This window comes from Cryptotermes secundus, unplaced genomic scaffold (genome assembly GCF_002891405.2).
Source record: "Cryptotermes secundus unplaced genomic scaffold, Csec_1.0 scaffold779, whole genome shotgun sequence".
Lineage (NCBI taxonomy): Eukaryota > Metazoa > Arthropoda > Insecta > Blattodea > Kalotermitidae > Cryptotermes > Cryptotermes secundus.
Window position 1 is genome coordinate 1,377,516 of NW_019737096.1, and position 14,621 is coordinate 1,392,136.

The 14,621-nt window shown below is 40.1% G+C and overlaps 2 protein-coding genes and 1 long non-coding RNA gene across 3 annotated transcripts in view; 1 reads left to right on the plus strand and 2 right to left on the minus strand.

Annotated features, from left to right (window-relative positions):
• Positions 1 to 11,280, minus strand: part of LOC111870181 (retinal dehydrogenase 1) — a 33,815-nt gene extending 22,535 nt beyond the window's left edge. Inside the window, exons 1-2 of the mRNA XM_023862257.2 lie at positions 10,434 to 11,280; positions 271 to 375 (exon numbers count right to left, since the gene is read on the minus strand). Coding sequence (XP_023718025.1) covers positions 271 to 375; positions 10,434 to 10,469 — 141 coding nt within the window. The 5' untranslated portion in view covers positions 10,470 to 11,280. The remainder of the gene's footprint in view (positions 1 to 270; positions 376 to 10,433) is intronic.
• LOC111870182 lies at positions 4,671 to 10,424 on the plus strand. The gene is made up of 3 exons (XR_002843807.2): positions 4,671 to 4,764; positions 9,908 to 10,142; positions 10,255 to 10,424. It is a non-coding gene; the product is annotated as an uncharacterized LOC111870182 (long non-coding RNA).
• A 1,715-nt stretch (positions 11,281 to 12,995) lies between the features above and the next one.
• Positions 12,996 to 14,621, minus strand: part of LOC111870178 (retinal dehydrogenase 2) — a 26,738-nt gene continuing 25,112 nt past the window's right edge. The window contains exons 10-12 of the mRNA XM_023862250.2: positions 14,168 to 14,325; positions 13,511 to 13,585; positions 12,996 to 13,308 (exon numbers count right to left, since the gene is read on the minus strand). Of these exons, the coding sequence (XP_023718018.1) occupies positions 13,239 to 13,308; positions 13,511 to 13,585; positions 14,168 to 14,325 (303 nt within the window). The 3' untranslated portion in view covers positions 12,996 to 13,238. The remainder of the gene's footprint in view (positions 13,309 to 13,510; positions 13,586 to 14,167; positions 14,326 to 14,621) is intronic.

Consider the following 14,621-nt stretch of genomic DNA (forward strand, 5'->3'; position numbering starts at 1 on the left):
TATTATTATTATTATTATTATTATTATTATTATTACATAAATTTTGAAGGTGAGTTGTACTGTATTACGAGAACCATGCATTAAGCTTCCACTAAGATGAATCACAAGGAAACCAATGAATAATCTATCATACTACAGCAGATTCTGTGTACTGTGTTTCTTTTTTCAGAATTTTCCAAAAGCACATAGATATAATGGTTTTGTTTCATTTTTACTGGCTGTGTATGTGACCACAATGATGAAGAGAAAATGTAAATTTGCAAAGTCTACCTTGTCAGCTTCTGCAATATCAGCTATTTTCTTCTCATTTGCTGGATTCAAAGTGGGGAATGTCTTTCCAGAAGCAGAGTCCACAAACTGGTTGTTAATGAATAACTGCAAGAGAAGCCATTGTTTATGAATTACATAAAACACATCTCTTTGTTGTGTTATAAATCCTTTGCTGTATCACCTGAAGCAAAATCAGGATAGGCAGGAAGGATAATGGCAGAGATATACAGATAAATACAGATTTCATGTAATTAACTGTGAAAAAGTTTTGAGAAAGTTGATTTGTTTTAAAATGGGAAGGCTGAATTTTTCATTTCTTGAGATGGCATTTATCGCTGCACTGGCCCTTAACACAGCAATAGTACAATTAAACACCTAATCCTATACCACACACTATTTTTTGGTCATACAGTAAATGGTGCCAGTATAGCTCCCATCTCAGAAGTTCACAATCTGAAATGTTCTTATTACTCACTGAAGGAAATTAAAAAGTATCATGTTGCAGTGGCCTCAAAAACTTAATGTCAATACAAAATGTCATGTAAAATGGTCAGGTGGTTCAGAAGTCAAGATGGGGACACAGACAGCTAGGCAGGTGCTCTCACTCTGTCTCTCTCTCATGCACGTGCATAAGCATGTAAGCACATACACATACAGAGCAAGGTGATCTCATAAATCTACTTTATTGCTTAAGGAAGAAAAACATGCTAAAAATAGGCATTGCACTGCCTTAATTTTAAATATTACAATAGACTCTGACTGAATGTAACAGTGCACTGGTTAGATCTCCAGCTTCATATTTGATAGGTCCAGAGTTCAAAACTTGGGCAGCACAGTCAGTTATACATACTGGCTAAGGTTCTTCATGGTTTTCATTGGTGCCCTTGTTAGTCAGTATGGTACACATATTGCTCAATTTATGCAACAGTTTCATTCCAAAATGTCACAGAGAGTGGAACTGTATATATTGTACATAATTTTCCCTTCTCCTTCACATTCTTCCTCCACAAACCCACACAAATTCTTTGAATTCGCATATACGGGACTACCTGTATCTTAAAACAAAATATAATAAGTTCCTACCACATCCACTATTACTCATCATTCACAATCACCCTGTCATTCAACTTCATAACCTATACAGATGACAGCAGTGCCAATAAACAAACAAAAAGCTTTGATTTATTATCCTCTACTCTCTGAATTTTCAATCTTCTAACAAGTAGCAGTGATTGCAACATCTGCTAAGTTTGTAACAGACTTGACGAAATGAATTAGCTCTGGTCAATTCATGGGTTTGTTTAGCTTTATAGCAAAAATATACTTTTATTTCATTTGTAAGCTGGAAGCTGACTTTACTCATACAGGTCATAAGAATACTACATTTATGCATAAATAATGGGAAATGCAGTCACTTGTTTACAAGAACTTTAAGACCAGTAACAGGCCAAGTAGACTTAATTATAGAAATGACAAAGACAGTAGCACACTGGAAATTCCATTCATTCTGGATCTCAGAACCTGTACGTTTCAGGAAACTTGAGTGCACACCAGAGGCAATATGGATATGGCGGTGCTTACTAGTATCTAAACCCCAGCCATCTTGCATGTGGCCACCTTAGTGACTGAGCAGTGACCAAATAAGAAATTAAGAAATCATAATATGAAACCTTTCAACTGAGAATGTTATAATTCCTAAAATACTCAAAAGTGTTTGGGTCTGGTCCGGATTCTGTAGTCAGTGACAGGGGCATGTGAGCCAACTGTGAGTCTTCTCGCTAATATAGGCAGTGTCTGATGTAGTGTCAACAGAATATAACTTTCCAATAACTGTGATCACGCATATAGGCTACATATGCAATGTTGAACAGCATGCCATACTGTGATAAAATGTGGAATCTCATTAGTCATGGTAGAAATTTCTTTAATACAGACAAGCTGGGTTAGATAAACTGGGGTTTGAAATATGTGAATCTGCACAGGACAGCAGTTCTTTATGGGTGGTAAAAATTATGTCCATGATTTATTTAAACCGTCTTGCAGTGCATACATTCATTTATCTCCTTCTCTCCCTCGCATACATGTTTCGGCATAATAATGCCATCTTCAGGTGCTTACTTATCCACGCCAAACTAGTTCATTGCATGCCTTGTTCTCATATTAAAATAACTAAAATATGTATCTATCATATACATTGTCAAACGTTAAAAATATTAAAATTGTTCAGGATACCACATCGCTACGTCGCACCTCACTACGCCAGTCACGCCCATTCTCCTCTGTTGGAGCACTCCTTCACTATCTTGTGTGTGTTGTGCTTTTGTTGTGTCTTGCTCCTGTGACTGCGTGTGTTATACTGTTGGGCCTCCTGGGTATGTGTGTGTGTGTGTTCTCACACACGCATACACAAGGCATACACAAGGCATGCAATGAACTAGTTTGGCGTGGATAAGTAAGCACCTGAAGATGGCATTATTATGCCGAAACATGTAGTGCGAGGGAGAGAAGGAGATAAATGAATGTATGCACTGCAAGATGGTTTAAATAAATCATGGACTTAAATCAGTGCAACAGGACGCTAAAATATAACATTGGTAAAAATTATGTTTGAAATATCATTTTAGTTACTACCTGATCAAAAATTTATGAGGCATAGCAAGTGGGTGTTTGATAAATATTTTCTTTCTCTCTATCTAGATAAACTCATGTTTCATAACAGTGATCTGAGATTTCAGCAAGGCAGGAATTATTATTTCAAAATTCATCTTAATTTCCTCCTGAATCAGGTTTCCATCTGTTATCGTTGTTTCGAAATATCTGAATTGTGCCACATTTTCAAAACATCTGTTTCTTATCTTTATATCATGATTTTGCCCTGAATTTTGGCGATGAGACAGCAACATATACTTAGTTTTCTCAGTGTTTACTTCTAGACCAACCTCTTTACTTGCACAATTAAAGTTTGTGTGTTTTTCTTTATGGTATCTACATTATCACCCAGTAGATTAACATCATCTGCATAGGCCAACACCTGATGTGTCCCGTTTAATTTCAGTCCCACCTGGTTTCCCTGGACCTTCCTAATGGCATATTCTAAAGCAAAGTTGAAAAGGAGTGTCGATAAAGCATCTCCTTGTTTTAGACCACTCTGGTTAGGAAATTTATCAGACAAATGTTTCCCTACACGGACTTTACTATACGTTTCGTTTAAACACATTTTAATCAACCTAACTAGTTTCATTGGTATCCCAAACTCTATCAGAATATCGTACAATACTTCCCTCCTAACCGAATCATGGGCTTTCTTGAAGTCTATGAATAGCTGATGTACTGTCTCATGGTACTCCCATTTTTTCTCCAGTATCAGACAAATGTGAAAGATCTGCTCAGTAGTTGATCTATTATGTCGTCCACACACACATCCAACATTACAACGCTCGCAACCAAAATGGAAGGACACATCACAGACACAGTAAACACAGAAACGACTCCCATAGTGGACGAACCATACTATATGCGAGTTTGAATTCAGACATATAGAGAATAATCTTAACAAGTTTTAGTATATACTAGTATATACAAATTTTATTATTGTTGACGAATAATGTACTTTATAAGATTTGAGGCTTTCACGGCGGTGACTACGAAGAATGCAGTCTTCTGGGATTTGGCAAATCCAGAAGACTGCATTCTTCAATGTACTTTATAAATAATTTTATGAAAGACACAAGATGGCAAACAATGTAATAGTTTAGCGTAAATAACGAACCTGAAGATGGCACTATGTTGCCGAAACATGTAGTAAGAAGTGACATATGAAATTGAGTGCATTACAAGACGGCCATTACATATGTATCATGGATGAAAATCAGTGCAACAGGACGCTAAAATAGAACATTAGAATGATCAAGTCAAGGGGGATGAGATGAACAGAGCATGTAGCACGTAAGGGGGAGAGAAGGAATGCACACAGGATATTTGTGGGAGAGCTGAAAGGAAGGAGACCACTAGGAAGATAAAGACTTAGGTGGGTGGACAATATTAAAATGGATCTTAAGAGAGATAGGATGGGATGGTATGGATTGGACTGATCTGGCTCAAGACACGGACCAGTGGAGGGTGACCGTGTTAGTCTTTCCTCCTGATTTTAACAAGTTTGATTGGGTCTTACATTTTGACCTGACTCTGGTTTATGAAATGTTCATAAGTTATTCACCGGTTGGAGCAAGAGATGTTCCTCCTCTTCTCTTCTCCAGTGCCCAAACCGGGCGAAACCAGCCCCTACCTAATTGGTGCTTTGCCAATAAATTAGGGAGGGCGGGACTTGATTCTGACCACTCCCCTCCATCTAGCGCCAAGGTTAAGAATTAGCGGATTGCGTCCACTCCCCTATAAGACTTCATAGTATGGCGCTTAATTACGCAGAGTGACAGCTTTACTTTCGCCTTTACTTGCACGAGAAGTGAGGACCGTCGTTACAAGTAGCTTTATCACGTAAGTATAAACATGTTTTATTCAATGAGGAGTGAGAGAAAATTAAACAATAATTCTTCCCTCTGAGGCATGTGCAAATCTTTGAGAGCCCGATATAAACAAGGTCACGGCAAGATGTGTTCAATCTGTAATCCAATCAGCAGGGCCGGCGTAAGCCTAAATGTCGCCCGAGCCCACGAAAGAACAAATACTTCTGATTTTCGGTTATTTCTCAGAACTTCGTCATAATAATAAAAGAAAACTGATGTATTTACATTATTGTACTGCGTGTTTGGATTACTGCCAATTAATGGTCATGGAATGTGCAAGACATCAACAGAAATTCGTGTTCATTTAACAAAGAGCAAGCGAGTATGAGTTACAAAAGGCGCAGGCCAAGGCAAACCGCTCGGTTCCTCTGTGCTGTCACGCAGGATCCGCCTATGGACTAGAGGTTCCCAAACTGTGCTCCACGGAGTCCAAGAACTACTCAGATGTTTTCCACGGGATTCGTGGATACCTGCACGCGCTCACTCATTCAGTCAGTAATGGAATTACCGTCACCCATTGCCTCCCCGTATTTGGAGTGTGTGCTGGCGCCTCTTTTAAATGACTTATAGCGCCTGCTTCATGCATTATTACTTTTTTAAGTTTATGTTCACGGTAGCGGTGACGATGGGAGAGAGACTGCAGAATGTCATGGACACTTTTTGCCCTTGCCAGGAGGGTACATACGCAGCACGGCATCAGAGGTTGCGTAAGTTGTTCTCGTGTCGAGTTGCATGGGTGCGGAAAGCGGTCTTGAGTCGTCACTCGGTATCTAGGTTGAGCGATCAGCTGCTCCCATCATTTTGGCGTTACTAGGAATTTTAAAGTAACAGTCCATTCGTAAATGCGAAGGTACGACCTGTTGCTTTTGTGTATTTCTTTAGAGAATGGGTTGCTGGGTGTGGTATGCGAATATGAATAGAGGTGATCTGTTTCTTCAGTCAAGGAGCTGAAGGATGAAGGAGACTGAGACATTGTTCCTTTCATAATATGGTCGGTTGTTGGTAGCATTAATGAAGGAAGACTTCTAGATAAATGTACAGATGAAGCATATTCCGGAATATGTATTTCTGAACGGGTTCAGTTCTTGCGAGGCTGTACGCAGGAGCCTTGTGAGGCGCGGGGTGATTTTTCGTTCCGCTTTTCTTGACGCATAAGTGATAAAGAAACTTTTATGCAGTCAGGCGCGGGGTGATTTTTCGTTCCGCTTTTCTTGACGCATAAGTGATAAAGAAACTTTTATGCAGTCAGGCGCGGGGTGATTTTTCGTTCCGCTTTTCTTGACGCATAAGTGATAAAGAAACTTTTTATGCAGTCATGAGATAAGCAGGCATGCAACCAGATCGCTGAATTCCAGATAAATATAAAATGGTTTCGATATCCGTTTCCAACGTTCGTGAGGCGCTCAATGTGTCGAAAATCGCTGGTGAAAGTGATGCCCAGGCATTTCATTTGCGTATTGTGTGTATGCAATGGGAATACTGTTTATAATTATGGGGTATTTTTGCTAATAATCTGTGTATCATATATGGCCAGGACCTGAGTTTTGGCAGTGCTGATTTGGATTCTTCAGCGTTTCGCTTAAGTTGTATAGGGTGTTTTAATGAACTTGATGTGTTTACGGCTCTGCGCTTTACCGCGACCGGCGCACCGCCGGCCACGAAGCGCATGCAAATTTCACCAATCACTCATCATTCCGAAAATATTTGGAACGAAGGGAAGTTATTACCTTTGTTCACAGATCACAGGTGGTGTTGAAAATGCTGTCCCTCTACATGTAGATATTCCTCGCATCGGCGGAGGAGGTTCTGATTTATTTTCTGAAGATGCTCTGCAGTAAAATTTGAAATTTCCCTATGAATGTTTTCTTTCCGTTCTTCTTTCGTTCGAGGACTGTTGCTGTAAACTTTGTCCTTCAAACAACTGCAGAAGGAAAAAATCACAAGGATTAAGGTCAAGTGAACGTGGCGGCCAAATATCACTGCTGATAATTCTGTCCTCGAAGACATCGGACAAAGCCTGCATAGATATACGTGAAATGTGGGCCGTCGCTGACTCTTGCGGAAACTAGCCAGAGTCATCTTCTGTTAATTCTGGAAAGATATGCGGGAGAATATCCCCTACGTTATCTTTCTCAATTGTTTCGTTAAAAGAAACACATGTCCAACAATCCCGCTTGCAGTTAAAGCAAACCAGACACTAACTTTCGCTGGATGGAGCGGGGCTTCAAGGGTTAGATGTGGATCCTGTGAACTCCAGTTGCGATTATTTTCAGTATGCTTCATCATAAAAATAGTGTCAATTTCGGATCGATCTCACCTTCGACGACAGACTGTAGAACCCAACTGTAAAAACGGAACACTGCTTGGTGAATCGCGCGGCCACAAGACGTCAATTACTGTTGTTTTACTGGAAGCTTCAGGAATTGTGTTGCCGTTCTTGCACTAGACTTTACACTCCAGTCTCTTGAGCTAACCGTTTCAGTGATTTTCCAGAAGTATTTTCAAGTCTGGCCTCTATGCCATCTAACTTCTCCTCCGTAAGCACTTGAGGCTTATGTTTTGTTTCTTGTCTATTAAGAGTCCCGTTGTTCTAATTTTATTCTCCAAAATATGAATTACTTGTCTGCTGAGAACTTTTTCATCACGAAATTTACGTTGAAATTCTCGCCGACACTTTCCAGCAGATCCGTACTTAGGTATCACAGAGAAATACGCGCTGCTCTAAGTATAGCGAACTATGCCGTGCAACACTGCTATTAACTGGGAACAAATGGCTCATGGCGCTCGTAACTACTGCATACTGCTCACAAATCATAAACTCCAATAAATGAACCACCTTGACTCATAATACTACAAATTAATTACTTTCCTTCATTCCAAACGTTATCGGCCGTCAAGCGTGCTGAGTCATCGGCAAAAATCGCATGCGCTTCGTACCCAGCGATGCACCGATAATGGTGAAGCGCAGAGCTGTGAACGCGTCTAGTTACTAAAATTATCCCACGTACTTTCGCGGAGCTCTCGGTAGAAAATACGAAAGCTGATACACATTATAATATTGGGAGGTTCTTACCTTTGTTGGCCGGTTTACGGCTCTGTTCTTCACGGCGACCGGTGCACCGCCGGCTACGAGGCGCATACGAATTTTGCCGATGAATCAGTATGCTTATTGGCCGATAACTTTTGGAATTAAGGAAAGTTATCTGTGGACCGTTTAATTTGCAGGGATGCATAAATACGCAAAATAATCGCTACTGGAGTCACAGAATCCACATTTAACCCTTTAAGTCCTCTTCCATCCAGCGAAAATTAGTGTCTGGTGTGCCATAAATGCAAGGATTGTTGAATCTGTTTTTTTTAACGAAACAATTGCGAAATATATGTACAGGTCATTCTCGGGCAATTCCTTCCAGAGTTAAAAAAAGAAAAAGACTCCAAGACTGGGTTCAGCAAGACTCAGCTACTGCCCACACTTCACGTATTACTCGTATATGCTGGCTTTGTTCGGTGTCCTACGGGACAGAATTGTTAGCATTGGTATTTGGCCAGCCCGTTCATCCGATCCTAATCCTTGAGATTCTTTTGANGTTCCATCCAGCGAAAATTAGTGTCTGGTGTGCCACAAATGCAAGGATTGTTGAATCTGTTTTTTTTAACGAAACAAGTAATTGCGAAAGATATGTACAGGTCATTCTCGGGCAATTCCTTCCAGAGTTAACAGAAGAAAAAGTCTCTATGGCTGGGTTCAGCAAGACTCAGCTACTGCCCACACTTCACGTATATATATGCTGGCTTTGTCCGGTGTCCTACGGGACAGAATTGTTAGCATTGGTATTTGGCCAGACCATTCATCCGATCCTAATCCTTGAGATTCTTTTGAAGGACAAAATTTACAACAGCAACCTCTGAACTGAAGAACTAAAAGAAAATATTCACAGGGGAATTGCAAATATTCCTGCAGAACAGCTTCAAAGGGTGAATCAGAACCTCATTAGCCGATGCGAAGTTTGTCTACGTGTAGAGAGAGAGCCTTTTCAACACCTCCTGTGATCTGTGAATTATAACTACTTCATTCCGAAATTTATCGGTAAACAGGCACATTGATTCATCTGCAAAATTCGTATGCGCCCCGCAGCCGACGGTGAAACGGTCGCCGTTAACTGGTCAACAAACTCACACTTTCTTTGCAAAATACTATGAATTTGTTGCGGAAACCTTGTAAACTTGTGACAAAAGAAGAGTACCAGAAGAATAAATGATGAAAAGTACAATGGTGGCCGTAGATGTCAAACGCGGTTTCGGTACAGTGTGAACATGCAAACACCTGATCAAATAGAGCACTGGCTGCCTGGTTTGCTGAATGGCAGAATCTCACAAGTGCGACAAAGATCACAACTGTCAAATATCCTACATCTAGAAGCTGGATATTCTCAAGAGATACGCCTGATACTTTATAATGAGGTATGCTGATGGTGCTCAGGACTCGGATATTGGGGGACAATATCTGTATCCAGTGGCACGGGGTAATATTTTTATATTATAAAATATCGCATACAAAGTAAAATCTAAATATTATTATTCTGTACATACCTTAACGATTATCTATATTCACTGTTAAAGTTTTGTAAATGACGCTAATGAATCAGAGATTCTAATTTTCTTTCTTTACAGCCACTTCCCCCGTTCAACAGACGATCGAATCGAAACGTTCAAACCTTGATGTCGATGATGATTTACTGCACTTTCTCATATGATTTTCTCACTACATTGGCATATTTCTGTGAGTGCAGTTCGAATATTCGTGACGGCTTCCTCCTCATGTGTACAGCATTGAGGACAGGGTGAAGGCATCTAACATACATAGAAGCTCAGAATGTAAACTGGCAGTGGGGTGGGTATTCCGGGTTGATCTCCCGGTGGAGGCAAGGACATTTCTCTTCACCACCGTGTCCAGAATTATTCAGTATTCCGCCTAGCGGCAGTAAAGCACGAAACTTTTATTTTCACGCCCTTCTACTTGCCTTCATAATGTGGTCTGGCATGACGTTAAAATCTGTTTTTAATCTTCAATATTCTTATATTTATTTACTTGTCTATTTTAATTCTGGTTTCAGTAGTTCTGACTACCGCCGAATGATGGGACTGGCGAATAATGCGTCGGGAAGATTGCGGAAAGAAGCGGTTGTGCCCAAATCTGAGATGTCTTAGTCCGGCATCGGCCTGGATACCGAGGAAAGCAACCTCACTCAGGATAACCAGTTTCCGGGCCAATGTTTGAACTTGGGACCTTCCAAATACAAAGCATGGGTGCTGCCCATTCGCCTGCGACTTCCATTACTAATAAATTCTGTAAGTTTCTGAAGACGACTGAAAAGTCGGCACGAAACCGTAAGAGTACGGTTTCGTGCCGACTTTTCAGTCGTCTTCAGAAACTTACAGAATTTANGTGGCCTAATTTCAGGTACTACAGCGGCATTTGCCTCAATGGGGGAATCTGAAACCCACGAGAAACATCTTGAGATGGCCGGCGCCCGCACCGAGAACAGATCTTCGGCCTGCGGAATACGAAGCAGGACTGTTACACACCCGACCCCAGCGTTCAGCGAAAAATCTTTCATAACCAGTTGCAGAATATCTTACCTTTGTGTATTTAATCAGCAGGTTTCTGTTGGCCATGATATTATGTCACAAACAAAATCTTGTGCCCTCGACACTAACCACGATCAGCACTGCCTTTCAATCGTCCGCTTGAGAGGGTTCCGTGTGAACTGATTAGTCTGTGCCCCTGCTCGTTGGGAAAGCAAAGCGACAGGACATGCAACGACAAGAACGACAAAACGACAAGATCGCTCTGAAATAGAGCAACATGACATCTAGCGCCAGAATTGAACAACTAACGGATATCGGAAAAATGCTTGATTCAAGGTGTTCAAGGTTGTCATGACTCAAATTTATCGCCGAGATTAAGCGCAAACTTCCGGAATAAACAGGCTTTCGGCTTGTTGCCGAAACTGAAGTGACTTTCTTTGACGTAATCTCAATCCACATCCATCGTTAATAACCATACCGGAGAATGATAAACACACAAGAGGCCTATCAGGCCAACTCCATTCTCTGGCAGAAAATCAAAATTGAGGGATCTCTGAAATACACACTAGTGCTGGTCTCTGTATTATGTTTGTGCAGCTTGGATTAACATATCACGGACATAGATATTACTGTCTTCCAGTGAAAGTGATCAAAATCTTGCCATAGTAAATCAGACAACTAGCAAGCTGTGTTGTACTTCATCTATTGTGCTCTAGTTATTCATCTGGCCAAGAAGTTTCGTTATTATGGAAGCTGAAGATTCATCATACTTGCTTGATGTACTGTTCAATCCAGAAAATGGTACAGCATGTTTCTCCAAAATGCTGTAAACTTATGCCTGACCACAAAGCATCACAGATTCTGACAGTCCCTGCTGTGAGAAGCTAAAATCGAACACATTTCAATCTATGAAGAAAGGTGTCTTCTGGGTTTTGGCGCCGTGTATTCTTCGTTTTGGCTGACGTTTCGGAGGAACGTATCGCCTCCATCTTCAGAGCAGGTGAATGGCTGTGAATGCAGAGAGCAGTTGCTGTAATACATGGCGCCAAAACCCAGAAGACGACTTTCTTCATAGTCATCGCCGTGAAAACCTCAAAACTTACATTTCAATCTAGTTCATATTCTCATGGCCTGGTTCTGCAATATTTTAACAGCTCAGTTGGTTTAAGGAAGTGCTATAGACTGGCCACTGGAGGCATCAAGGTCTCTTTTCCAGCAGGGGAAATTTATTTTTTCCCATTTCCAAAATGTCCGGAACAGCTCAGGGGCTCACCCAATCTTGTACCCAATGTGAATCAGGGGCTTCTTCCCAGGAGTGAAGCGGTCATGACGCTGACCACTCACATCCATTTAGTGCCAAGGTTAAGCATATGTGAAGCTATGCCTCTACTCCCCCATACATCCTCATGGCATGGTACTTAATGAAACACGTTGACTTCATTTTTATCCGAACAAATCTGTTCTCTTGAGATTTTGTGACCAACATTTTGTATGCATTTCTTGCTTTCCCCATTCATGCTGCACATCCCATTCTCTGATCCCTGATGACATGAGTCTGAAGTAAAAGAAGTTCAGCGAGTAGTATTATTAATTATATTTCTCTTTTAGTCTAAATAACCAAGATAGCTCAGCCGGTATAGTGAGTAGGGTACAGGTTGGATGACTGGTGAATAGGTTTCCAAGTAGGGGCACAGTAACCAAACTGACACTGGTTCACCCGGCCTATCTAATGGGCACCGGGGACTCTTGCCCTGGGTACAAAGCAGATGGTGTGTGAAGATAACCACTCATCTCCATCTAGCTCTGAGGCATGGTACTACATCTCCACTTCAACATGGAATGGTTCTTAATTAATTACAGCAACAAGCTTATCTTTACCATTACATCTTGTAGCACTGTTTGGGTGGTTAAGTCAGAGAGGTTATGGCATATGTCAATGGTGGAAACTAGTAATGTATACAGAATTTTGGTAAGCTACCTTATTGAAAGTAGCTACTTCAATGGCCAAGACAGGGAAAGAAATATGTTAAAATGGAAGGCGTGAAATCAATGCACAAACGCAGGCTCACGTTCAATGACAAGCTTTTGTGTTGACACTGTTGGACTTCAAGTTCTGTTCAGAATGAGTCAGTTGTTTCAGCCCTGTGCTCCTTCTAGCATAGCTGAATGTAGTAAAATTAAAATGACCACTTCTGCCATAGTAAATATGTAAATACCCATAGGAAACCTAACTGATACCACCAAACACCAATATCTTAAATGGTTTGAAGACAGGAATACATCTGAGGGGAGGGGGGTGGTTAGGATATGTCATAGCAAACTCTCCTAGCTTGATGCCAACCTCGCTTCATGTGAGCACCCAGTCTCCACAAATGAGACTACTAATGGAAACACGGCAATGTGACTGTTCCATCCATCATGGAAGATATTCCACTATTATATTAGACTAGGTTCATTTCAAGTTTAGTTTATATTTTTGGGATGTGCTGACAACCTAATAATACCAAATACAGCTAAACTGACCATAAACTGAGAAATCAGTAAACCATCTAAAATATACACAGAGGTTCTTACACTTTGCTGTTACCTACTAGTGGCATTAAAAATGGCAAAGATTTAAACAACAATTTTATTCTCGGATAAGCGGGCTGTAAAATTTAGGAACCCTGCTACATTGTCCATAAGACAGCTTCTTGTTTGTATAAACCCAAACTAATACAAATAACAAAAGAACTAAAAGTACAACACTATTTTTAGGGAAACAAAATGATATAATCAAGCAATAATGGCAGTAGTAACATCAAAACATCTTAAAATTGTGAGCCTTTTTTTTTCATCCAGTCACAGCATGTTCCTTCACAGTTTGTATGGCAATTGGACAGTCACAGTTTTTATCTGTAGGTATTCTTTCAGAGAATCTTCACCCCTAAAAACAAGGAACAAAGAATTTTTAAAAACTTTATCTGCTTCCATTCAGATTGAAAAAATTAAACCTGTGACACAGCCATAAGACTTCCCTACAATATGTCCTGCTTACATAATTTTCAAGGCAACTTAAACCTTTGTCTTCATAACTATCATCACATGATTTGCTTTGTAGAAATATCTTAGTGTGAATAAGTACTCACATTTCTCTACCAATCCCTGATTCCTTGTAGCCTCCAAATGGAGTCTGAGGAGTTATAATGTTGTAGCAGTTCACCCTAGAACAGTTACACAACTTTAAAATATGCTGCGGTCAAACACTTCCAAACATACCTTCTTCTAACTTAAATATCAATGTTTGAAAATTTCCAATCTGATGCAGGGCTTTGTACTACTTCTTGTAATTTATGTTACAATGTTTCCAATGCACTGCAAATGGAGATCAGTTAAAAAAGTATTAAAAATCTCACAGCAGTATTTACAGCTGCATAAAAATATATGTTTATAAAACATATCTCTTGGGCAAAAACGTTGAAATACAAGACAGAGTTTAATGTGTTAAATTATGTGATATGAAAAGGATACAAAAGAAAACATATCATATCAGATGATCATTATTCCCATTTATTCACCTTCAGTGACTTGTCCTGAGAATTACAGAACAGGATATTATGTTTAGAAGAATTTCTTCTTTCTCCAATTACCGATAATTCGATCAAGCCCGAAGTCCCTATTTGCCTTACCAAAGAACTGAGGCAGTGTGACAGTGTTAGGAGTTGTGGGAGGAACATGGGATTCCTGTCCAAAATTTTCTGTCAGCAATGTGTCTGCTCATGCAGACAGAAATTTGAGCGACTTACCACACAGTGCCAGCCTGCACAGACTGGGCAAATACTAGGGCTGTGTTGAGGTCCTTTGTAACAATCCCAGCTGCTAGCCCATAGCTTGTCTTATTGGCCCTCTCAATGGCCTCCTCCAGGGTCTTGAACTTTAGGACACATTGCACTGGACCAAAGATCTGGAAACATTAACCCATGACTTATAACATACAGACATCTGCTAGTTCTTGTCTCTTACTATGAAATGAACTGTACATGCAGTCTCTAATTTTAACAAAAATATCAAGCAATTCATTTTTATGTTGCCAACACTGTGTAACAAATATTTCTGGATAACTACATTTGTAGTTACAGTTATTTCTATTTCAGTTACATTTAATTACATTCATTCATTCATTCATTCATTCATTCATTCATTCATTCATTCATTCATTCATTGTATATTCCATAAATCCATATACATAGATATAGAACC